We start from the raw sequence: 26,829 nt of genomic DNA on the forward strand, positions 1-26,829 counted from the left end.
TCCTATTCTTGACAGTGTCTTTTACCCAGTGATTCTCAAAATACTTAATATACATATTTAATTGATATTGAAAAGTAGGTATTTATAGGCTAGCATACAGATATTCTATATCAGTAAGCACTATGGAATAATAAACTCCTTGAGAAATAAATCTCTGGAGGTTTTATATTGCGGGCAAGTCCAAAACATGGATTACAAATAACAAATGGACTTTTTAAGAGACATCGCACTTTGATCTGTCAATGAGTTAACCAAAGACCAAATGAAATGGCTAGATCCAAGAACCTCTGAACCAGGATGTAGCCTTTGAAGACTGGAAATTTACCAAATGCAGAACAAACAAAGCAACTGCTAATAGAGAAACATAAATGGGCACAAAAGGCTATAAAGGAATTACTTGAGCAACAAGGAAAGCACTTTTAAACTGCAGATTAATCAAGGCCAAAGTAAACAAAACTGGCAGGAAAAACCAGACTCTGTGATTCAGAAATCAAAACATGGTAAAATGTTGGAACGGAACCACCACAGATATCCCAAAGGTCTTTTTTTCCTATCTTCAAATAATGCTTTAAAATGCTAGAAAAACATATAGATTTTTCTGTCTATAGCTTTTTGTTGTTCCTTTTGCTTTTTTTTTTTGTTGCTCACTTTGTACCTTTTCCTTTTAAATAAAAAAACCCCTATCAAATTAACCAACAAAAAAAAAAGTTCCCCAAAACCAAACCTGCTTTGAACATACTCTTTTTCTTATTTTTGCAGGAGGAAAATGGAAAGACAGCAGTGTACCTGGAGGTTAGGGCAGCTGAGCAATGTTACCACATTCACCTAGGGAATGAGTAGGAAATGGATAATAACCTCCAGGGAAGGATGCTTAATACAACAATAGCTTAAGCTGCCAGGTAGGAAAGGTGTTGCAAGGGCTGTGTTTTAAATATTTTCAGACTTCTACTGAAGTAGACAAGGTTTAAATGCAGCTCACAATAAATGATTTCCAACTGAAGAACACAATGAATCTGTTTTGAATCTGGTCTAAGCCTGGTTTTTCCAGACTATGTTATCCTGTTAATGAAAACACCAGACCTAGAATTTGTATGTGTGACATCAGCATGAAACAAACCTACACTATGTTTTTTTCAAAATTTTCTGTCTGCATTTCTCTGTTATTCTCTTTTTGAAAACAAATAAGATATATTGATTTTGCTTTAAAGGGGGAAAAATGCACGTCAGTGTGCTGAAATTTAAAATTCAAACTATACATACATCAACAGAATTAATATTGGAAATAGACAAAATGCAGCCTGCACTCATAATACAGAAATAGTCAATACTAAAGGGAATAGTAGCATCTCAGACCAAATCTTCATTGTAATCAGAAAGCTGATGGTTAACTACTTCATACTTACCTGCCCAGAAACTGCATTTTCACAAACAAACGTTTCATAATATTTAGGGAATTCTGGTGCATGCTCATTAACATCGAGAACTTGGATATACACATTTGCTTCTGAAATTTTTTCAGGATTCCCTAATGGTTAAAAAAAAGCAGAAATCAAAAGTTATAAATCATCTACAACACATTTTATAGTGTGTGTGTACATTAGAAAATGTTACCTGCTTTCCTCAGAGAAGAAAATAATTCCAAAGACCTACAAACACAATTTTTACTATTATTACAGTATACTGTTATAATAGTCTGTTTTGAAATAAGACATTTCATGTAAAATTTTGGATATGTTCCTTCTATTATTTGAGAATCTGAAACCAGATCAGAAACTGGTTTAAATGTAAAAAATACAACCTGATCTGGAAAAAATTATGTGAGGTTTTGTTCATGCAGAACTATTTACTATACTAACCATATGTAAGGTTATGTGGAAGGATGGTGTCAACTCCTCTAAGAGTATCTCTGGTCAAGGACCTTTTTCAGTGCAACAAGAGTTAAAATGAAAAAGAAGAAGCCATAAATAGGAACATACAGTAACAGAAACCTGAGGGAAAAATGATAAAGGGAGGAGTTGATAAGGACCAAACCTAGTCAGATACACTAACTGATGAGAGTGTGCAAATGTTTATTCCTGTGAGGTTATCAGATAGGTGACCTTGGCAATTGATAAACCAATGGAGGAAAAGGGGAAAACAGAAAGAAAACATACCAAGACACAGACCTGACAAAGCAAACATGGAGACAACGACAAGAAACAAACCTTATGATAATTGATGGGGTCTCCAGAAACTACAGGGCAAGAGTTGCAGGTGAATCAACTTGAACTTTGTAGCTGATAAGACTGTAAATCAGAGGGACCCCAGACCTGGGGGCTGGAGGAATCAGTGCAGCTGTTTGGACCCATGGGGAATGTGCAGGAAGGAACAGAGAGGGGGCAGACAAAAAGATGTATAAAAGGGGCTGGTCAAGTGCAAAATGGGGCCAGTCAGTTCTATCCTCTTACATCTTCTCATTAAATCTTTTCTTAGCCATCCCTCTGCATAAACTCACTCTCTATCATTGCATGTATATGTGTGCTGCAGGGGCTAAATGTCAGCTACTGGTGAGATCTGCATATGTTTAAGTGAAAATTGGTGCCAGATACTGGAGTTGGACAGAGGCCTGTGATGCCAGCTACTGGAGGGACTGGGGAGCAGAGGGGACAAAATGTCTGAATCTTCCCCAGGCTTGGTGTTTATGAGACGTCTATATGTGAGTAGGGGTCCTTGGGTCCATGACAGGAGTTTGTGGGGACCATGCTGGCATGCTCAGGGGGACTTGCAAATGTGAGGTGCATGTGGGACAAGTGTGTGAGTTCTGTGGGTTTGTCAGCAGGCATCGAGTATGAATAAATTGGTGAGCTGGGGATGCATGAAGCAGATAAGAGGACCTGGGATCAAGGAAGTGGTACTGGGAAAACAGAAGTAGGTACTGAAAGGATTTATGAGTGTGTATGTGTTTGTCAACCAGGAGAATGTTGTGCATGTGCATGTGTGTGCGTGTGTGCATGTGCATGTGTGTGTCTGTCTGTCTGTCTGTACCAGTGACCTTCTGCCTTTCCAAATGAAAAGGATGAGGGACTTGGCTGTCTGCGCCTGTAGTGTATGAGAGTCCTATACACAGGTGCTGCTGAAGGCAAAGACTTGTCTGTGGCAATCTGTGTGGCTGACCATGTGACTGACCATGTGTCTGTCCTCTGAGCCTCTGGGACCCGTGCTAAGCTGTGCTACTGGCTGAGTCTGCAAACATCCCTGAGACTGGGCCTTGGGTGCCCAGGCACCAGCTTGAGCTCTAGTGGCCAGGCAGCATAGTCTTAAACTAGAGTGACTGGAAGAGCTGACTACACTTCTTTGCATCACTTAACATCATGGTTACAACAATGATTGGTTATGCTCATTCCATTAAGAAATTCTTCTTCTCATCCTTTTCTTAAGTATTTTCAAATTTTGAACCTTTGGGAGTAAAATTCACTAAAATGTACGAGTTTTAAAAATACGTTTCTGCCACTGCTAGATATGGAGAAATTGCTATGGCCACTGACATGCAACCCTAGCCCAGGCAGAAAGCCAAGACTTAATTTGAAGCAACTGGTCTCCAAACACATATTTGCAAAGAAATCTGATTTTGCCCAGACACATCTAAGGCATTACTGCTGATAGACTTCATAGACGGGACTTTTAGTTTTGGTCCAAGTATTATTGTTGTTCCAACTACTATTTACACAACAGATTTAATTCTTAGGTATTTTGTAATCACAGAAGATCCACTGCTTCTGTTATACAAGTATACTTTATTACTGTGGATTTAGATATAAAAGGTTTGTCAGTACAGCTTATTCCCATATGAAAAGGAAAATAAACTCTGATAATATAAGGCACTTTCCCCCTGAATTTACTGCATTTACACAAGGTTATATTGCTCTACCTACCTCAAACAAGGAAAAGCCAGACATAACTATGCTAGTATCATGGTACAGAAGTTGTGTGTAGGCTAGGCTGAAAAAACCTAATGTAATGAATATATTTTTAAATATGCCACCTGAAAACAAGAGCAGGAATACTTGTAGGTACACCATTCTCCTGGAGAAACTGGCTGCTGATGGCTTGGATAGGTGCACTGTTTGCTGTGGTAAAATTGGCTGGGTGTCCAGAGAGTGGTGGTGAATTGATTTAAATACAGCTGGTGACAGGTCACAAGCAGTGTTCACCAGGGTTCAGTATTAGGACCACCTCTGTTTAGTCTCTTTATCAATGGTCTTGATGAGGGTATTGAGTGCACCTTCAGTCAGTTTGCAGATGATGTCACGTTGGGTGGGAATATTGATCTGTTGGAGGGTAGAAAGACTCTGCTGGGTTGACTGGCTGATGTCAGTTGTATGAAGTTCAACAAGGCTAAGTGCTAGGTCCTGCACTTTGGTCACAACAACCTGATGCAGCACTACAGGCTTGGGGCAGAGTGGCCGGAAAGCAGCCCCACAGAAAAAGACCTGAGGGTGCAACTGAAGTCTGAAAGGACTGAGGCAGCTGGGGGTGTTTAGTCTGGAGAACAGGAAACTCGCGAGGGACATTTTCACTCTCTATAACTATCAGAAATGGGGTTGGTCTGTTTTCCCAAGAAACAAGTGATGAGGGGAAAGAACCTCAATTTGCACCAGGGAGGAGATTGGATATTAAGAAAATTTTCTCTACAGAAAGTGTTGTCTAGCACTGGAACATGCTGCCCAGGAAGTGACTGACTCTGTATCCCTGGAGGTATTGAAAAGACCTATAGACCTGGATGTAGTGACCTGGTTTAAGGGTGGATTTAGCAGTTCCAGGTTTATGGTTGGACTTGATGATCTTAAAAGTTCCTTCCAACCCAAACAACTCAATGATTCTTGAGTCTACCTTGAGTAACTCTTGGAAGTCCTTTACCTATTAATACATTGAATCCTCACACGTCATAGCTCTAAGAAATGTCTGCTTTCACCACAATGTTATTTATTATTCTAGTAGGAAAGAAGTTTTTCTGAAATAGCAACATTCACATTAACATGAACATGTTGTTGGGTAAGAACTGTAATGAAGACATTTTTCCAGTGAATAAAATAGTCTTAAGACATTCCAAGAATACTGAATATCTATCATTCTCAGTATCTATCAATATCTCAATCTGCTCTGTCTAAACCAGAAATATATCAATCATAAAAATATTCATTATAGTTAAAATATGTCTCATGATGGGTGCTAGTATAGCTGCATCTGACCTGTTCAGAAATCCTTTAGGCGTTTTCTTAAATTAGTCAAATGGACCTTTAAAAGAAAAGTAAAATGTGCTCCTCTGCCTCTTTTCAAACTGCATCAGTTTAGTTGGTTCTTACATTACTTTTTAATGTATAATTCACTAGTTGCTTGGAGCAAACATTTGTTTTCTTGGATCTTATGGAATCTGTGCTGATAGCTTTGAGTCTTTTGCCAAAGGAAATGGCAGCAAAAGTAACTACCACAGAGATAAAGGGGTAGATAATCAGCAGTTTCACATTTCTATTCCTCTTGTGAAATCATTAGAACTGTACTAATTTACCAAACCCTATGATCAGTCAGCATCATCTCAAAAGTACGTCTTTGTGAGATGGCATTTCTCTTGTTGAGTCAAGCATCCATAAAAATGCAATAGGCAATGAAATAGTGCCCAGCTTGTTTTTTGGATAAACTTAAAAAGTAGCACACGTAATTTTTCTGAAATAATATTGAGAGTATAGAAACTTAGCCTCTTTTACTGAAGTCAGAATTGGATGTGTAGGGCAGAGATTTGACTGGATTATCATTTAAAGGAAAACATTGTAACTCTTATTAGAAAGCAGTCAATATCTTCGGTGACTTCAGTTGTATAGAAAGTGGCATAGGAAGGACCCAGCAAGATTTGCCTATTCCTAATTCACTTGTTCATAAGGTTCATGAACACTGCATTGGCTTTCAAGCCTACCCTTTGCTTGAACAAACAAATAAAAAGCACGTTGTTGGAATCACATATATTTTCTTTCACTAAAAGCACCTTTCTTTTGGTTTCCCTTCCCCCAACTCCCCCTAATAATCTTGTTTCTAATCCCTTAATGTATTTGGGCTTTTGGTTTTTTTGTCATGGCTGTTTTGGTAGGTTTTTTCCTCAGCATGGGGTTAAATGACAAGAAAAAGCATTTCTTACATTGCTGTATGTACAGAAGTTTTTAACAACATGGAAGTTTTTAATTTTTCTGAAATCACAGCTGTGTTCTTTTGGAAGGGAGGAACATATTACAAAGCCACTCTTTGAATCAGTGTCTGGTAAATATTTAATGATGGGTTTGGTGAAGCAGAAATACAGCTTTGGTTGATTGTGAAAGAAAGTAGGCAACATGTACTTTGTCTTTTAGCTCTTACAGAGGAAAACTGTTGTCAGAATTTGAATTCAACTGTTGCACTCATGTCTTTCATTAAGCTAAATATCTTTCAGTAAGCGGAAAATTTCTTTGTTATGATCTCTATGAGAGGTGCTTTACTTGCTTGTGACCAAAGTTAGTATCTTGCAGAGAAAAGCAAGGACCATCTCTAGAGATAAAATAGAACTCAATACTTGCAAGAGATTAAAGAAAGGTTGACATTGTCATCAGCCAGCAAAAATAAACCTGTAATAATAGCAACAATAATACTGACACTACCGCTAATAATAAGTGTTGTTGCTATAATTTATCGTTATATGGTTTATAGTCATTGTAGTATGACTATAATTTAGGCTAAAGCAAATTTCTTTACTTCTTAAAGGAAATGGACATGAATAGTGGGGTTTTTTTAAAAAAGACTACTCTAAAAAGTTAGAATTTGTGAACATAAATATATATATATGACCAAAGTGAGATGACAATTAAATATGGAATAAATTACATTATCCATGACTGAAACTTTCAAAGAACTGTCAGTTCAAAGAGTTATAGTAGGTCTGGAACCCATTATGAAGAGACGTCTGCAAGACTGTTTTGTCTTGAGGGTTAATTTTCTTATGACTGGAAGCATCAAGCAAAACTTATCATAGAATCATTGAGTTTGGAAAAGATCTTTAAGTTCATCAAGTCCAAATGTTAACATAACACTGCCACGTTTACCAGTAAACCATGCTCCCAGATACAACACCCACATATTTTTGAACTCTTCCAGGGATGGTGACCAAACCACTTTTTTGGGCAGCCAATTCCAATGCCTTACAAGCCCTTCAGTGAAGAAAGTTTTCCTAATGTCTAATTAAAACTTCCCCTGGTGCAACTTAAGGTCATTTCCTCTCATCCTCTTACTTGCTACCTGGCTGAAGAAACTGAACCCCACCTCCCTGCAACCTCCTACTCCCTCTGTAGAGAGTGATAGGGTCCCTCCTCAGCTTCATTTCCTCCAGTCTAAACAACCCCAGCTCCCTCAGTCACTCCTCGTAAGGCTTGTGTTCCAGCCCCTTCACCAGCTCCATTGTTATTCTCTGAACCCACTCCTGAACCATATTGTCTTTCTTGAAGTGAGGGGTCCAAAACTGAGCAAGTACTTGAGGTGTGGCCTCACCAGTACAGGCGAGGCCAAGTACAGGGAGATGATCCCTGCCCTAGTTCTGCTGGGCACACCATTTCTGTACAAGCCAGGATGCCATTCTTGACCACTTGGGCACACTGCTGGATCATGTTCAGCTGACTGTCAACCAGCACCCCAAGGTAGTTTACCTCCAGGCAGCTTGCCAGCCACTCTACCCCTAGCCTGCAGTGCTACATTGGACTGTTGTGACCAAAGGGCAAGACCTGGCACTTAGCCTTGTTGAACCTCATATAATTGGCCTCAGCCCATTGATCCAGCTTGGTCAGACCCAGGGTTGTATATCCTCTTTATTTCACACTGGCATTTTTTGCTTTTGTTGGATCTCTGTTTATAGGGTTCACTTTTCATGAACTATATTCAGTGATAGAGGAGGCATCAGAGCCATCAGAATCCCTTGGACCATCAATACATCCTGTCCATATCTCTCTGCAGAGCTTTCCTGTCCTTCAGCAGATCAACACACCCACAGCCCAACTTGGTGTCATATGTAATCTCACTGAGGGTGCATTTGATCCCCTCATCCAGATCACTGATTAAATATATTAAATAGGACTGACCCCAGTACTGAATCTTGGGGAACACCATTACTGACCTCCCATCAACTGGATAGTTGATGACATAAGGATTAGTAAAATAGTATATAGTTAAATAAGATAATTTAAGAATTTCCTGCTCTCAGATATGGTTAGAATGCTATTGTTTAAGCTTCAGTCTTATACTAGGTGAATGCCAGTTACAACCAAGTGAAAAATGATCAAAGGAAACTTGATTTCTCTTGAGACAGAAACAATTTAGGCACAAAGTGGAATGAGGACCAACAGGTTTCAAGTTCTGATTGCTTGCATTTATGTTCCAGTGACTTAGACCTATTTCTGTATACGTTTAAAAACATGCTCTTTCATTGGCATGAGGATATGATGATGCACACCACAGGTCTGCTAGCTGAAGCAAGCTTCTCTTACTAATCTCTGATCCCTGGCTCCTAGGGAGGTTGCTGTTGCAATGCAGTTTCAATATGTGCCTCAGGTGCAATGAAAATCTTGTTCGGATGAATGCTGATGCTATTTTGATTTGGCTTCATTTGAGCCACAATGTCATCCACAAAATGTCTCATGCACACAGTATATGTTATGACTATATTTCAAGGAATAAAATGCTGCTAGTTTGTGATATAAATCATTTCAGGTATGCCCAGACCAAGGTGACCTATCTTCAGTGTTCTTGAACATAGTATTATAGACAGTAACTGTGTCATCATTAAAGAAATAAAGATAAGAATACGAACATAATGAGGTCTTGGTTTCTCTACAATAACTTTCATTACTGTGAAAGACTCTTTTGCTTCAGGAGACAGTTATTCATTTGTAACATGTGGTTCCTTCCTATTTTATTATTTAACTAAACAGAAATGTCTGGACCAAAGTCATCCTGCTGTGTTTCCATAGTGCTATTCAAGACATGACAAAAATATGCCAGAGATCAATTTTACCAACACCTGACAGATGCCCAACAACATGAGAAAGAAAATGCGTTCATACTTAAAAGCTCACAGAGAAGCTGAAAAGGAAGATAATGCTATAAATTCCTAAATGAGAATTAAAGTCTTCAACCAAAACAGATACTATCTTATAGTAAACTTGCTGCAGTAATGTTCTACGTATATACAGGGAATGTTCCCGTCTAGAAACAGTGCAGTTTATGAATATGTGTTTAAAGTGATCTTCGCAATAAACAGCATTTAACTGGGAATTAGGATTAAAGAAATGTGCCAAGATCTTCCAGTAAAACCTGTCTGATTCATTGATTGGACTCCAGTTTCATATGGGTTTTCTCCTTCTTGAGTATGGATTGGATTAGTTTTTAAATAATATCCAAATAATCTTGTTAAACTGCCTTATAAATCAGTAGTTGCATTTCTAGTGCTGTCCCAGATTTAGGGCAACAAGCTAATCAAAAGCACAAACAGCACTAATTTGCATTTGACTTTTGAAAAAAATTGACAGGTGAATACTATATAAAGGTCGCTCCACAGATTTAATTGTCACTGAATAGAAGTCTAGCTGATATAGGCTTTACATTCACAATTAATTTGAGCCACAGGTTTCTGACTGGTGTTAAATTAGACCCTGCCTAATTTCACACTAGTCAAAAATCTGGTGTGAAATTAACCAGGGTCTAATTTAACATAAGATCTTGCACTGCAGGAGCAATTCATATGCTTCAGTGTAACTTGAAAGTGTTACACTCTCGATCCTATTACGGTTTCTTTTTTTATAAGGTCATCTTTTATGAAAAAGCACAGGACCTTTGAGGTCAAATACATTCCACTTCTATTTAACTAATCATTTTAATAATGCTCCTTAATGTAGCAAGCAACAGTAAAGTAATGAGAAAGAAGCAAGTATTCTCAACTTGAAAGAAGGCATATTCAGAGGATAATTACAGTTCACAGTATATAAAATGCTGCATTCCTTAAATTTCTTACTCACTTTTTTCTGTGGCTGTAACAGTTATGTTGTGCCAAGAAGCTATCTCTCGGTCCAGAGGTTTAGTCGTAATGATTGTTCCATTGTGTTCATTGATGCTGAACAATCTCTTTAAATGCTTACTGTGGACAATAGAGTACCTGCATCAAAAAAAAAGTAGAGAGATTCCCTAATACTGAAATGTTGCATCAGAGGCAAGGACATAGCAAGCTATTGTCAGTTTAAAAAACAGAGCTGGTTCATATATACATATAAATGTGTCCTGTATCAACTCAGAAATCATGAAAAATATACAGTTATAAACATTTTAAATTCACTGCTGCCAAGATCAAAGCTCTTCTTTTTATAAAACTAAATATGTCTCAGATCTATATTAATGTGAGCTGAATCTGAAATGCATTATTCATTGTTGCTTCTAAGTCAGGCTCACAGCAAGTGAATGACTTTGTTGAAAAGAAACAGCAAAAGTGCCACTTGTGAAATGAATAACACCAACAGCTAAGTGGAGGTATAATGGCAAATCTATTTTATCATTGCTGACATGCTCTGATACCAAGGGAGCAGGCATTATAAGGACAGACAACTATCTGTAATGAGGTGACACCTAGGCAGGGTACAAAATCCTAATGAAGAAGATAATTGCATATGAGTCCTGTGTTCCTGAGTTTTCCCTGAAAAGTCTCAAGATGGTATACTATGCCCATATGTGGACATGCACACATGCATGTACATACATATATGCCTCTCAAATTATGAAAGTCTAACCACTGGTCACAGGCCAGAGGTGGACTGAAAAAGATACCAAATGTATTGGTTTAAGTAAAAAGGATATTTACTAATATTTTAATGACCTACAGAGGAAAAGACCATAAAGTGTATTTAATGAAAATAAACTTGAAATGTTCTTTCCACACCAATTTGGAATTCCTGTGTGCAACTATTCCCTTTTATTGTATGTTTAATTGTGCTTGAAAAAGTCTTTCTGTCTCTTGTTAATAGTTAGGTCCCCAGAACATGTTATGTGTCAGCAGCTGATGACTCTCTAACTTATCATTTATAGTCACATTTTGTGTGTTTCGAAAATCAGTAAAAGGATAAATCAAGGAACCAGGACAACGCTGTAAGTGCAAGTTCTTATAATTTGAGTCAAAGTTTTGACATTTATAAACCTCTATTTTAGGTATTTACAATTTTTTTTCATGTCACTATTCCTCATGTCATGCATCAAATCTTGTTTAAGGTTTTCTGACATTTTTTCAGTTTTGTTTGGGCTTTGTTTTCTGGGGGTTTTTTTGGTAATCTGATTTTTGTCAAAAAAAATTACAGAAAATCAATGTTGGATATTTGCTATTTTATCATTACTGCTGTAGTGAGATTTTTTTGCATGTGTTTGTTTGGGACCTGGGGTCCACAAAGCAACATAGCTCATTTGTCATGTAATAAGTAATTGTTGTCATTTATGATAGCAGTGGTTTCAAAATGCGATTCATTTACATGGAATTTAGCCCAAAAAGCATATCTTTATATTAGAAGTGACATACTCTGTTCTAAAGAATATGTGCACCACCATTTTGGGACTATGAAGACATACTCACTTTGTAGCAAGTTCCTTCAAAATATTTTAAACTAAGAGGACATAGATATGTCTAAACATTTCATTGTTCCACAGGAGATGTCGCAGTCATCTAAATAAACCACCAAACAAGTCTTTTTTTGGGAGGAATGAAAGAGTATGTGTATATTTTTATTCTTTCTTATTTAACCTATGACTAGCTTACTAAATATCAATAAATGAATGTAAAACAGAACAAATGATCTTGCATTGCCTAAATCTCTGAAACTATAACTGTAGGTAGCAATACATATATATATATATTCCTGCTATTAGAAATCTACACACCATAAATTATTTTTTCTCAACCATTTGTCACTGTCTCCTAGCATCTAAATTGCATAATACACAGTGATGTCAGATAATTCAAGAGGCCGCTTCAATTATAAACCACATGTTAAAGATTATTTACCTGTTTTCTCCTTGAAGATACAGCAAAAATTATTTATTATGAAAATCGTTAAATACAGGATCATCTGTTGCTTGGGGAGTGGCTGAGTTATTGTATGGCTGGTGGTGAGCAAATGTTTTGGGTCTTTTTTGCATTCCTTTTATTTTTTCTTGGGGGTTAGTTGTAGGTTATTTCCCCACCTTGTTTTATTTTTTTCTCGTTTTTTTTTTTCTTAATCCTTATTAAACTGTCTTTACCTGAACCCATGAGTTCTCACACTTTGACTCTTGCATCCCTCCTGCATCTCAGTGGGTGAGGGAGCAAGCAAGTGGCTGTGTGGCCCTTAGCTGCCTGCAGGGGTTAAACTGTAACCTCTAGAATAACTTAGGCTACCACAATGAAAGCATAATTAATTGTAATTATGAGCCAAAGTAAGGAACAGAAATAGCCTTTGGAAATCCCAGCTGTATTTATATTTGAGACCTGTTCACATTTTAAGATAGGTACCTGACTGGAATGTCATCATGGTCTGGATCTCGAGCAGTTACGACCCCCACCAGAGAGCCACTCATAGCACCTTCAACAATCTCCATCACATAGTTCTCCGAGGTGAAAACTGGAGGTTCATCAGCATCTTCCACATTGATTTTGACAATGGTTTTGTCTTCAAATGGTCCTTCATTTAAGAAACGCTCATCAATGTACCTATTTACAACTTTTGCTTGAATACTGTATCTCCTCCTGCTCTCATAATCCACTCTCTGTTAAGAAAGAGAGATTTGGAATATTTCTTTCTTCCTATTTGAATTAAACATGATTCAATAAATGCCATGAGATTAAAGACAAAATAATGCTATCCTTCTTTTGGGAATGTTTGAAAAACTATTTACTTCTAAAAGCAGTTAATTCTAAGATTTCTTTTTTATGTTAAAAGCACTTTAAAACCGAACTCTGCAATCCCATTGTTTGCTTTCACATTTACACTGACTTTAATGCTACAGTCAAACAACACTGTAAAAAAAGCATTCCTGTAGTGTTGCACCTAATAGCACATAGTTACATTACTATTTTAGATAGTCTTTGTCTTCTGAATAAAAAAACCTAAAAAAGGCATACTAAGTAAATAGCTTACTGAACTGTAATAAATCAATATAGAAAAAGAAAAGAATCCAAGAACAAGCACAAACAGAAAAAGATCCATTTATAACATTCAGTTCTTCAGGATCCTGGATTTCACTAGACTATTGAATTCTATCTTCATTGCCCCAGATGATCCAGAATTCTTCTTGTATGATTCCAAAATAAATCACCAAGTATCACCAGATGATCCAGAAGTCTTCTTGTATGATTCCAAAATAAATCAACAAGTATCAAAGACTTAAAGATCTTAATTAATAAACTGGCATTTTTGAGTGTATTTAGTGCCTTTTCAAAGCTATGTCAAAACTCCACTGTCTAATACTGTAATAAATTCTGGCTTCAGTTAACGGGGCATGTTGGAAGTGAGGTAATATTGTTTGCAATCTATTGATAAAGATTTTACAGATGATGCACAAAAGAGATAGAACATTTAAAGACTTAAAGATCTTAATTAATAAACTGGCATTTTTGAGTGTATTTAGTGCCTTTTCAAAGCTATGTCAAAACTCCACTGTCTAATACTGTAATAAATTCTGGCTTCAGTTAACGGGGCATGTTGGAAGTGAGGTAATATTGTTTGCAATCTATTGATAAAGATTTTACAGATGATGCACAAAAGAGATAGAACATTTATTCACAATGGGATACACTGTGTTGCACAGCCAGGGATAAAATTAACATATTCTGACTGTCACTATTGTATTCAGCAGTAACACGAATGAGTCAAAAGTAAACAGAACAAAAACCATTTTCCTTTTTATCCCCTAATACTCAAATCAAATCACAAAGCCTAAAGAAAGAATAAAAAATAATAGAATCCAAAGCAACAGGCCTTTTTAAAATATCCAGCTTGCCTAAGGATGATCTTTCTAGCATTTAGAGATTTTTAAGAAGGTTTTTGGGATCTCACCTTTTTTAGTAAGATAATTCCTTCTTGAGTCTCATTGTTAGTAATGATGTCAAAAACATCTGAGTTATCTCCTTCAATGAAATAGTTCATGGCTGCGTTCTCCCCTATGTCGCTGTCTTCTGCGAAGACTTTGCCTACAGTGGTGCCCACAGGAGCCTCTTCAGAGACACTCATATAGTAGAGTCCTAAAGAAACAAATACTGACACAGTTAGAGATCTGCTGTGGTTAATACCTGCTGTAGCTATGATGGCATGAGGCCATCAGAAACCTGGGGAAAGCCCCCAGCTTTTATGAGAGCAATGAATATAATCTAGCATTGTATAGATCATGGGGGCAGGACATGACAATCTTTCCAGTTGTGAGTCTTCCCCTCTCAGCCCAACTTTAGCAATAATTAGAGCAGAGGACAACCGGTAATGAGTCTAAACTGAAGGAGGGAATATTTAGATTAGATATAAGAAAGCAATTTTTTACAGTGAGGGTGATGAAACAGGTTGCTCACAGAAATGGTGGATGTCCCATCCCTGGAAACATTCAAGTTCAGTTTGGATGAGAAACCAGACCTAGTTGAAAACACTCCTCCCTATTGAAGGGGGGTTGACATAGATGACAAGGTCTATTCCAACACAAACTATTCTATGATTCTATGGACCAACAGGGTGAAAAAGCAGTGGAGGGCAGTATTTCCCAACCTTATATCACTACTTTATTCCTAACAGCCCAGTGAGCAGCTCCAATATCTGCTATTTACTCCCTGGACAGAGGCGTTCACATAAGTTGCCTAAAAGATAACAGTATCTGTCAGAGAAGAATGAAAGGAGGAAAAGAAGAAAGAAGGTATGTGAAAATGGCTCTAAATATCCTGTTTTCCAGATATTAGACTTAGGCAGTGCAAGCAATATGGAAAGCAGTTTAGTAAGTGATTTGTCTCCCAAGCCTACTAGTAAGTAAAAAAGCAGGCCTGAGCTCTTTTCAAAAGGTAAGTTTTCTTTTCCTCTTGGTTTTTGAACTTTTGTGCAGGCTGGTTTTTAATTTTACTTTTTTAAAAAATCTCTATGCTGAAGTCAAGGCACAGCCCTTTTCTGAAAAGATCTACCAGTGAACCCAACAGATCTACAGTGAATCTAAAGCACCTTTAAACTTCAATTACTGTAAGTACCCTATACTCACGCTGTTGAAATTTGGGTGGATTGTCATTGATGTCAGAGAGGTTGATGGTAACAGTAGCTGTTGCTGAAAATGCCCCTGGTTGCCCAACCATATCTTTGGCTTGGATGATGATCAAATACTGGTCTTTTGTTTCTCTGTCCATTTGAGAAGCCATTCTGATGACCCCTAAAAATGAAAAGTATAATATAATAGCCTATAATAGTCTCAACTTTTTTTGCAACATCTGACAGTATAATACGGATATAAAATGTAGCACTGTGTGCAGTTATGAATTTACATTCTAGACCATGCACAGCACAACTGTCCTAATACTGGGAATTAGCACTCGAGGTAACATCTATGCTGTATGGCAGATCTATTCTGCATAGTTAGAGCTCTGGCAAGCAGAATACACCATATATTTCCTCTGCCATGTATAACCATCTCTTTTATTCAGAAATTAATTTTTTTTTTGGTAGGGTCGTCACATATCTGTGGTTTCTCCAACACAGAGAAAGAAATTTCATGAGTCATAGAACTGTTAAATGAAAAGTGTTCCTAGGTCCATTTGTTCAATGGGGTACTCAGAATCCAAAACTTTTCTTTGATAAGATTATTTGCTAAATAAAGTTTTTATTTTCAAGAGGGCAAGAATTTTAGATCATATGGGAAAGAAAAAATTGATTTTCTTTAGATCTAGGATTGATTTTCATAGCTTTAGCTATGCAGAGAGGTAAGAGTAGGGTGGTATCAGCTGATCTTTGTGTTGGAATGAAGAAAGATATTTTTGCTTACATCCATTTTATCAGTTTATGAATGTTTTCAAGTTACAAGTTCATTTGTAGTACCTGTCTTTGGCTCCACAGAGAAATATGGCTGGCCCTGAATGAGACAGTAAAGCAGACGAGCATTATTCCCATAAGAAGGATCATCACCATCTGTAGCTGTTACCTGTGTAACCGAAGTACCTCAAGGAAAAATAAAATAGATTATGTTTATTTACCTCTTGTATAAATTATCTCATAATTACAAAACATAAACTCTTTAAAAACCTTTTAACATACCAGCTATATTAGCAAACAGTCCTAAAAATTTACAAGAGCAAATGACATCTTCTAAAATTTAGCTTTAAAAAGGGAAAATATTTCCTCAGCAACTATTTTTGTTGCATTCAAATTTTCCATTAGAATAAAAAAATAGGCATACAACTTTTCAGCACTACATTAATGTTGGTTAAAATACTACATAAATCATGCCTTTTTCCCTAATTTCTGATATGTGACTAGAGTACAGCAAATTGCTTTTCCTCCTTTTGTATATTCTTCAAAGTATTTTATGGATGTTTCCCATAGGAATAAGAAAACACAGACACTTTATCACCAGTACGCTACTGGTGATAAAGAAATTAATTGTCAGCAAGCAAAGCAGCCAAGAAGTATAACAAGGCTCTGATAAAATTTTTTATCCTTGAGTCTTTAATGAGCCTGCCCCAGTGCAAAAGTGATGGCAGAATTCCCAGTGCAAAAATACAGCAGAATGAAACTGCAGAGCTTGATTTCTTCCCTGACTGGAAGCTGTTTATATCCTAGGTAGAAGATTGACAGCAATCTCATGACACCATCAGTAATGACTGTCCTTTAAAAGAAAATATTCACAGTGGCATCATTTTGTAAGGTAATAATTATTTTTCATCTTTTTTTCCTCACCTAGGTTCTGCATTTGAATACAAATATCACTTCTTGTGAGGAACAGCAGGAAATCAAGCTACTTTCTAAAAATTTCTGGCATAGATTCACACGGTTGCACCTGCTTAACAATACAGCTGTACAGCTATGCTGGAGGAGAAAAGAAGAAGAAATGATGGAGTGCAAGGAGTTAGACCAGAAACACCTTTTTGATGACAAAAGCAAAGTTGATACTTGTCCCCAAGAAAAACAAATACAGTAATTCCTGAGTTTTCTAGCAGTTCAATAGTTTTATTTATAAATAGAAATTTAAAAGGCTTTCTCATATAAGCATATGCTAAAATAAATATTTTCATTGTTTAAAAAAATATTTTTTGCATTTTCTCTCAATTTGTTCAGCAGCACTTCATGTGACTGTATATACATATGATTGCATAATGCATGTTTTCTTCTCCAGGAGTGGAGGTACACTAAGCTGTTATCAATTCCTATCGACTCTTGGACCTATTTGTCCTTTAAAACCTACCTACAATATCAGATTTCTGATATTTTGCATGCTTTAGCTGTGTATATAGAAAAAATGAAATCTTCAGTAACAAAACTGCTAACTTTGTATCAGCTGTGATCTATGGAAATTGCTTTCACTATTGCAGAAAATTCATCATCTAAGACAATTTAGCATGACTAGAATACAGTTGCTTTGAAAAACATTGGAGTGCTAGTTAGGGATGGATCAAGATCTATGAATAATCCAATAGATGTGATCTGTCATGAGTGCCATTTTCTGCTAAATAAACCCAAGTACCCACAATTATGTCAAGAGATGGACTTATTTACAGCACCATTTTTAGTAATCAGGAATAAAAGCCAGCATATACAGGACTGCAAAGTTATCATTACATCTTTTGTGCATCTCACACATTTAAAGGTAAATCTATTTTCTGCACAGTTTCTAACATTTATAAAGCAATATTGAATCTAAAGCAGCATCTTCTGCTTCTCTAAGACCCAAGCATACTTTTCTGCCTGCCTGTTGACTCTTCTAGAGTATAGCAGAAGCAGAAGCATTGAATTTGTCCAGTTGGTCTCAGAGAGATGCAGCTGGTGGATGCAATGAAAAGATGAACAGGCAAGAGGCATCTAGTAAAGAGGGAGCTGACCTGAAGGGAAGAAATAACACATATCCTGCACTCTCAGAAGGAAGACTATTTCTAAACTGGGGTGACAGGAGACCATGTAAAAAGAGGGCTATGGTTTCTCACATTATTTTAGAACAAAGATTTCATGCTGTCTACATGAACCTCTACATTAAGTATGGACTATATAATAAGCAGGATAAAAATGTTATCTTGGGCTAGGAATATTTTTTCTGTTTTTAATTTTTCACTGCCATGTAACCTGTATTTCTTTATGCATTTAACCAGCAGAAAACAAATAAACAAGCAAAAACCTAATAAACCAAACAAAATCCCCAAACCCAACCCAAACCATTTGCTAAATGGAGTCATGCTTACCTAATAGTTACATTTGAGTGACAGAAATTGCAATGTTAATATTCTGTACTCATAAACTCCCAAAAGCCATCATTTGTAACTCCACAGTTGTGAGAAGAATAATTGATCAGATACAAATCATATCTTTTAAAAAAATCAGTTCATATATGACTTCACAGATACCCAAACAAGCAGGCAATCAAGAAAAACCCAAACCCTAGCTCCTAGCATTGCAGGCATGACATGATATAATTGACAATTGACTTTTTTTTATTAGCTTTATTAAAAGCCAACTACTACTTTGCATCTCTGCAGCCTTGGTTTTACCCTTCCTGGGCAAAACATAGGAGTGCCATTTATGTGCTGCAGCCCATTAGGTAAGCTATGGCAAATAGCTCATTTTTCTAACTAGGGCTTGAAATCTATAAAGACATTAAGTACTGATAGATTATTGCATCTGCCTCTTAACCACTCCATCAGATATACTGCATTTGTACAAGTTTAACAGCTATATGGAAGACTCTTAATGTAAAATCGTACCAAATGCCTGAGGGAAAAACAGTCCTGTGTTCTCAGAAGAGAGTCCATTTGCTGACACGCTTTTCATTTACTGTGACACTTGCATATAAAACCCTAATAAAATTAAGTACTGAAGATAAAAGAGAGCTAATAAAGGAGCAAAATGAATTCTAATTTGTGGCACATTAGTATATATATTGATATTTGTACCTAAATTTAAGCAAAATTATCTGTGCCTATTTTCTGGTTCTTTTGGGTTTTTTTGTGGGGTTTTTTGTCTTTTTCTTTTTTTTTCTTTTCCTATATTTTTTCCCTGTTGCCTGAGTCAAGTGGCTGGCTGTGAATTATTTTCACCTTGCTTTCCAAGTTCCAAAATATTCACCAGCAGTGATCTGCTTTCCCAAATATTGACTGTGCTTCCATAGATTGTTTTCTGAGAGGAAATTACTAGGATATTTAATATCAGGGAGTTGAATCAATGCTAGAGAACTGTGAAACTGAGCAAGACTCTGTATTACACTGTATCAGTTAAACTAATTCTGTTCTACACCCCTCATTTTGCAAGAGTATATTCTAATTTACTGGCAGAAAAACACTGATATAATGAACCATTATGTTATTGATGCTGCAAATTTTAGTTGGTTACTCTTTCTCTGTGCTGGGAGGTTATAATGGATGCACACTGAAACAGGTGCAGTCCCTACCTTTTGAGTAGTGGGATAAGTGAGCCCAGAGAAATACTCATGGTGTGTAGCTCAGCTGTTTCATATGTTGGAGCTGACCACTATCAATGCATATGTTCCACTTACCTTGTATATTGCAGACATACACATTAGTATCCCAGTAGTGTCTACATGGAAGAAGTAGGTGAAAATATGATCTATGGAATTGATATGGTATTAGTGCTAAAGAGGTCCAGAGTAGAAGAAGCAAAGTAGAAAATATGTCAAGATCCATATCATACACTGGATGATTGCATATCTGTGAGTTTACTATTTCAGACAGTCTGTGCCTGAGACAGGAGACACACAGGGATCTTGCTTCATTTTCACCTATTCTGGCAAATGGGAGATGGTGTTACTTCTTTTAAATTTATTTTTATTCATTTAATATAATTCTACATTTCACTAGAATATGCTTTTAAATAATATTACAGGAATATCACAAAGTAAATCAAGTTTTCTGCAGCTTAATTAATCTTACACTGAAGTGATATGGCATTTTAGGAATCTAAATATATAACAGACAACAGAAAGGTGGAGCACTTCATTTTAGGGTGTTTGTTTATAGCAAACTCAAGGCAGTATAGAGTAAAACTTCTCATCTATTAATTGTTTATTGGTGGTTTCAGGTGAGAAACATCTATATATATATATATAGGAAGAGATTGCTACTGCTGTTTTGGGCTGTTAAGTACCACCCAACCTGATTATTTTTGGTTTTGTTTATTTTTTTCCATATAGCCATCACTAAGACAGAAAGATAAAATGAAATAAATTCATAAGTCAGATGTTCATACTCTTATGTGAATGATTGCAACACTCTGTGAACATAAATGAAGTCATACTAAATGATCAGGTATTTAGACACATTTTTATAGGAGACTAAGTTCCTTATAAATGATGCATAAACACAGGAAAAGAAAAATAAAAAGAATTATCACAGTCCTAAATCTGTGTAATCCTAGATAATTCTAGACATTGAACTGTATCAATTATTACTATGAAGGCATAAAAAAATAAAAATTAAAAGGTCCTTGACAAAACACGTGTCTTCTAGACTCCACACTTGAGTGAATGAGCAAGATACAAAGACTGGAAGAACCCTCCGAACAAACAATTGACTATGTTAGAAACAGTTATTTTACCAAAAGCTCAGATGCAGAATAAGTCTGACTGCACCGGAAGAAAGTGGCAGTGAAGAAACAATCAGAAGTGATTCCCCTGGTAGAAGGTAGCATGAGCAGGGTGACTAGCAAGTAAATTGATTAAATGGCAGTCTTTTGTAGCTATTACTGGTAGTGATGGTGAGCTGCTGCTTCCTGGCAGAAACTAGGATACTAACCTCACCTGATCAAACACCAGACATGAATATCCTTTTTCTTGCAACTGTTACCTGGATGCTAGAAGATAAAGTTTAGTGTGCTGTGAAAGACCCACTGATTCTTCCCAAAAATTTGAACAAGTAGTTCTTAATGAAACACAGTTTTTTTTATTACCTTCTATGGTTACTGATGCTATTACATTAATCACCTCATTAATTCATACTGTTAAAGTAGCACAATATTTGAATTTCTTTTCAATATTATTTGCAATGGAAATAGTCAAAAGAGGTAGGGGTATGAATTTAAAAGATTACTGGGATTCTTTCTGTAAGATTTAAAAAAACCCACTCTTCCTTTGATTTTGAAGATAGTTATTTGGAGATAGCATCTATAACATGCCTGTTTATGTCAGCTGTATTTGGAGCTTTTGAAGGATTTTAACATATTGTGTATACACATCATGTTTGCACATGTGTATGTGCACATAGACATATATATATACACCTATATTTGTTGGATGTTGACTTTGTTTTGTATTTGCTGTATTAAGTTTCCAGATACATGACACATCCTAGTCAGGTCTGTTTGATCATTTGGAAGTGGGAAACAGGAGCTGCAGGGATGAAGTTGTTCCTCTTGACAGGAAAATTACAATTCATGTGCTTAGGAAATAAGAAAGCAGCCATTCACTGCATACCATCTAATCTAAACAAGAAGACGACTGATAGGAAAGAGCCTTGGTGGTGTAAATAAGTAGGCAACATGCAGAGTGCAAGGATGGCCATCACGTCAGCCCCACATCAGTTTCACAACACATCCATTTCTTTTCTGAAGGAAACTATCCTTATCTGGGGAGGGGAGGGGGAAGGTGTGTGTGTGGTGGAATGCTGAGTGTCTATGGCATGAATGTGATTCTTTTCAGTTACTGTAGAATACGCTTTTTATTACACAGGGTATAATAAATGAATGCATATTGTTTAAGTATTAGGCAGAATTAAAATAGACTGAATTACGCTATTTGAACTTTTCAGTTCAACAAAGCTCATATTTACTTCCTTAAAATAGTCAGCTGAGGCCAGAGAACATTGAAGTTTACATGCATGCTACTTCTTTTCCAGACTGGTAGAAGCCAGAATAGTTGGTCTGTAGAGTTAATCACACACTGAAATCACACACTGAAACACTGAACAATTTTCTAGAGACCAAAGTGCTACACCAATTGAAAAAGCAAAAAAATTTGCCAGCTCCAAATCTCCTTCACAACTGGCTATAATGTTCTCCCTATTTCAACTGGTGATGTCATATTTCTAAACAAGTACAAATTTCAAGGCTGAACCACTGATGGGAAAGACAACTGTCTACAGTCAATCCAAGAGTGTATCCAGAATCTGTAAAAGGACTTGGATACATGTAAGTACCTAAATATTTAGAGATAAGGATGTTAATTAAGTAGAAGTATTTAATTCCCTCAAGTTGAGCATATTTCTTTGCAAATTTCCAAGTTTGTAAAATATTTGCTTCCTTCTCACTGAGAGGCAGTCTGTAAAATATATTAAGATTTTATATCAACACAGCTATCCAGAAAAAAATCAGGAAATAAAGAGTTTGATTCACAGCACATCATACCTTCAGGTGACATCTCTGGAACAGTGGCCACATAAGGTCCATCCAAGAACTGTGGTTCGTGATCATTGATATCTCGAACCTTGATAATAAATTCTGATTCAGGTTCAACAGGAAGCTGAGTACTCCTGTTAATTGCTTGTGCTCTTAGAGTGTAGAAGGGTTTCTTTTCTCGATCCAGTTTTTGTGTCACATAAATTGTGCCGTTATATTCATCGATGATAAAAATGCTTCCAGCTCCCTCCCCAGTCAAAACGTATTTTAGATTGTTATCCTGCTTGTCTAAATCTGATTTCAGCTAAAAGTACAAAACAGAAAAATAAGTCACACTCTGGGAGGATACAAGTTTTGTAATATTCATTTTAGGCTTTGTTGTTTTCTTCTACAGCGAACACTATCACTAAAGAGCCTTCTTGCATACCAATATTTAAAAGCAGGTACTGTCACATTTGCAACCAGCCATGGCTCAGTTTTAAAATATTGATATAACAGACTTATAAATGCATGAAAACCTGAAAAAAAATGCTTCAGCTACTTAGAAGTGAAGGGAATGAATGCAAGTGCTTACTTTAGTTCATTGCTTTCTCAGCTTGCATACAGTTCTGCTGAAAATAATGTAAAGGTCATTAAACATTACCTAAATTTTTATTATTGTAAATGACAAGTGAGCTTTGTAAGTTTCGTATAGATTTTTTTTTTACTCAGCAATATTAAGTTCAAATATGAGCTACAGCAATGTTCTATTTCTGTTGAAATATTAAAGAGGTGAAAAGCCATTCTGTGATGTAAGCCTATATTATTTATTCTGAAATAAACTGATAGACATTTTCCATTTCCTTCCAGGATAATCTGCACGCTGTGTTGTCTTGCTAAGATGAACTTTATGATGATGATTTTTTTGATGAAGCTGAGCCCTGGAGAAAATTTTGGTCCAGCTGTATTTGTTCATGCCAACAAAATAGTTCTGTTAATATTAACAATATATAATATAAAATTTTAATAGAAATAACTTAATTTCTTAACACGTCAAGCATTCAGAGTTGAATTTTATGGGAATAGTAATTTCTATTGCATCATTATTTCTTGATTTTTTTCTCTATTTATTTTGGGTTTAGAACAAAAGATGTCAAAATCTCTAAGAGCCTGGATAATAATTGAAAAATCCGAAGTTGAAAAAAGTATTATTTGACCTGCTTCTCTTATGAAGGAACAGAATTAAAATGCAAATAATCTGCCTGTTGACTTCAATTATCTCACTCTTTTGCACCATGCTTATTGACTGTACAGGTCAGTGTACAATATGAGGCCATAGAATGGGAAAGAAGCAACTATGGGGTGTAAAGGGCCCATATCCCTATTGGATTTACTCAAATATTTTTCAATATCTTATGAAATTATAAAAATAATTTAAACTTTTCTTTGGAACAATGCCTATGCCTTTTGAAGATTTTTATAATACATAATTGTCTACATGCACCAAACTGATACTTTATTCAGAATGTGAAAGGCACATATATGAATATGTCATCTGATGTGAAGAACAGTTTTAAGTTCCTGCTCTGAGTTCTGTAAAAATATGTAAGCTCTAAATTATGTAATTACCCTTGCCAGTACAATGGAAAGAATTTTCATGTTTGGGGAGTTTAGAACCATTTAAAATATGAACAGCCTAAAGTCAAATATTTAGAATGTAAGTAGTTGTGTGCGAAACAGGTCGCGTTCCTCTCTTTATAAGTGGTCTCGTCAAACTCATTTTAACCAATTTGTCATCAGGCTAAGGGCAACTCTAGTTCTTTGAAACCTCTAAGTCTTGCTTTCCTTGTCATGAACCCCAAGACAAAAGAGAGAGGTGATATATATATTTAGAACTTTAAACTAACATGGAGTTCATGTGTGACCACAGAGTGCGTCAAAACCTTTAGGATTTGGAAGCATTCCTTGGACTGGCTGTTTGGACATAACCAGTTTGAACAAAGTCACTTAGAATCCTTTATCCACAAAAGATTTCATGACCTTGAACATGTTGAATGAGAGTCCTCATAGAGATGGCATTTGCTGAGAAAGCATACTAAAGGTTCTCAGGCTACTTGCCTCTTTAGTCTAGGCACAAAAGAATAAATAGTCTTCCTGTTGCAAATGGGAACTAAGAACAAGAATTTTTGTACTCTCCCTCACGGATCTGCCATTGTAATGCTAAAGGACAGACAAATTTATATTTTTTTTTGAGATTGATAAGGGAAAAGGAGTCTATGTCAAATGAAACTTGAAGATTAAGCTCTGACTGTGAAAAGAATTTGAAATGTAATAGTGACTTAAAACAGAGACTGTCTACCTTTGTGTTTTCATTGATGCAGTTTTCTTCAGGGCCTTAATTACTATAAATTCATGTGTTGATCATAGACTACCACTTCATTTGCTGGAAACAGAGCAAATTCTACTCAATAAAAAGACACAAGCAAATATGTCTGATTAGACAATGGTTAGACTGCAATAAATTAACAATACTATTAAATAAAATTCCCAGCTTATGTGTGAAAAATAGAAAGATGAAATGATGAAATTACATGACATTTATGAGGTTTCTTTGCAGGAAACACTTTTTGAGATATGGGAAAGTAATAATAATGAAAAAAGTAGAGAGTATGTCTACCCTTGTTCTTCCAGAAGTGAGACATCATACTTCCATAGTAGTTACTTTGAGGGGGCTGTGAAAAAGTAATTAATGAATTTTGAGCACTTCACCCTTTGGGCCCAATTAAATTTTAGAGCTAGTTAATTAGCAGTTAAACTTATTTTGGTTCATTCATCTATAAAGCGCCTCAAAGAAAAGAAAACTAGATCTCAAGATTACAATTACTTCTAGCATACAAAAATAAATAATAATAATAAATAATAATAATCATGATAAGCAGAGTGAGAAGAAAGGGGCAGATAAAACCTCATTAAGACAATTATCTTAAAGTACATTTTTAAAGGAGGGTGAAAAATAATTGCTCGTTGTGCTAAACCTACGTTAATCTAATGAACCATGCAGATTCCTGTAGTTTCTCAGTGGTAAAAGGATTTACTATTAATCTGCTTCATTAAAAATTAATGAGGGGTAAATCAGCTGCTACTTAGTGTAATAGAAAATCATGCTAAATACTGTTTGTAAACTATGCTACACTCAGTATGGCTGCCTTGATGCAGTGCCTAAAATAGCTCATGTAAATTGCCAGATGTTGATAAATGAGTCTGTAACTTTCATTCAGAAGAAAGAAAGGAACTTTTCAGCTTTATAACTTCATCTGCTGTGTATGGAACTAGTTTTAGTAAGAGAGTGAATGTGAAGTTTCCTTGACAGCAGACATAGGTGAAGGAAGACCCTTGGTACTGCCATGACCTCCAGCTCTTGGAGCTCTGACCCTGAGTCAGAGGAAAGGAAAGGAGAAATGTAGTGCTGCCTAATTACAGTTTCCTGATCTCCTCTTTCTATATTTACAGGTCACTGGAGATATTTGGTCTTCCAAGTCAAGGTAGAAGCTGCTAATCAGCATGTTAAACCTCACTTTGTGCTGTCCTTGAATGATTACTTATCATACCTGTCCAATATACACAGGTACCAGTGAAATCTGTTCCTCAGTTGCAAAAAGTGGCTCCCATAGCCAGCCACGTTTCACTCTTCGAATTGCTGTGAAAGACTGATCTGTGTTTTGAGTGCTGTGCTTCTGCATGCTGGGAGAGCAAGGCCAAACTTGAACCAGCATCACCATGAGAGGTAGCAATGCAGAGAAATTCATGCTGAACACTTCTTTCAATCAATTTTAATCTGTGAAAGAGGAAAAGAAAAAAATCAGGAAAAAAAACCCTGTGACAAAGCATCACTTTTGTGCTTCCACTTTTATATATTGATTCTGTGCTAATGTAAGAGGTGATTTGCAGTGTTAAAACCTCCTCCTCTCCCTAAAAGGAAAGAACTGAAATAAAGTCTGTCTCTGATTAAAATAGAGATTCTTTCAGAGTCTGTGGCATGAGACTTTCTATAAAAAAGAAAAAAGGAAAATCATCCCTCAATTAATTCATCTTTCAAATTAAGCTGGGTAATTGTATTGTGTAGCCTAGGAATAATTTGATTGGAATAATTGTATGTTTCTGCTTAGACAGGGCTCATTTTGAGCTGCAGACGCAGAACTGCCTGAAGGGTGAACATCTACCCTTAGTGGCCCTG

At 36.2% G+C, this 26,829-nt stretch overlaps 1 protein-coding gene across 1 annotated transcript; it reads right to left on the bottom strand.

Annotated features, from left to right (window-relative positions):
- Positions 1 to 1,403: 1,403 nt before the first annotated feature.
- CDH19 (cadherin 19, type 2) lies at positions 1,404 to 26,430 on the bottom strand (the record flags this gene model as incomplete). Its single annotated transcript, XM_009083097.1, has 8 exons — positions 26,204 to 26,430; positions 22,626 to 22,920; positions 16,107 to 16,226; positions 15,280 to 15,444; positions 14,109 to 14,293; positions 12,566 to 12,819; positions 10,059 to 10,195; positions 1,404 to 1,525 (listed from the first exon to the last, which is right to left on the bottom strand). Coding segments are annotated over exons 1-8 (1,476 nt in total), but the record flags the coding sequence as incomplete, so codon positions are not given.
- Positions 26,431 to 26,829: the final 399 nt, after the last annotated feature.

This window comes from Acanthisitta chloris, unplaced genomic scaffold, assembly GCF_000695815.1.
Source record: "Acanthisitta chloris isolate BGI_N310 unplaced genomic scaffold, ASM69581v1 scaffold27519, whole genome shotgun sequence".
Classification (NCBI taxonomy): domain Eukaryota; kingdom Metazoa; phylum Chordata; class Aves; order Passeriformes; family Acanthisittidae; genus Acanthisitta; species Acanthisitta chloris.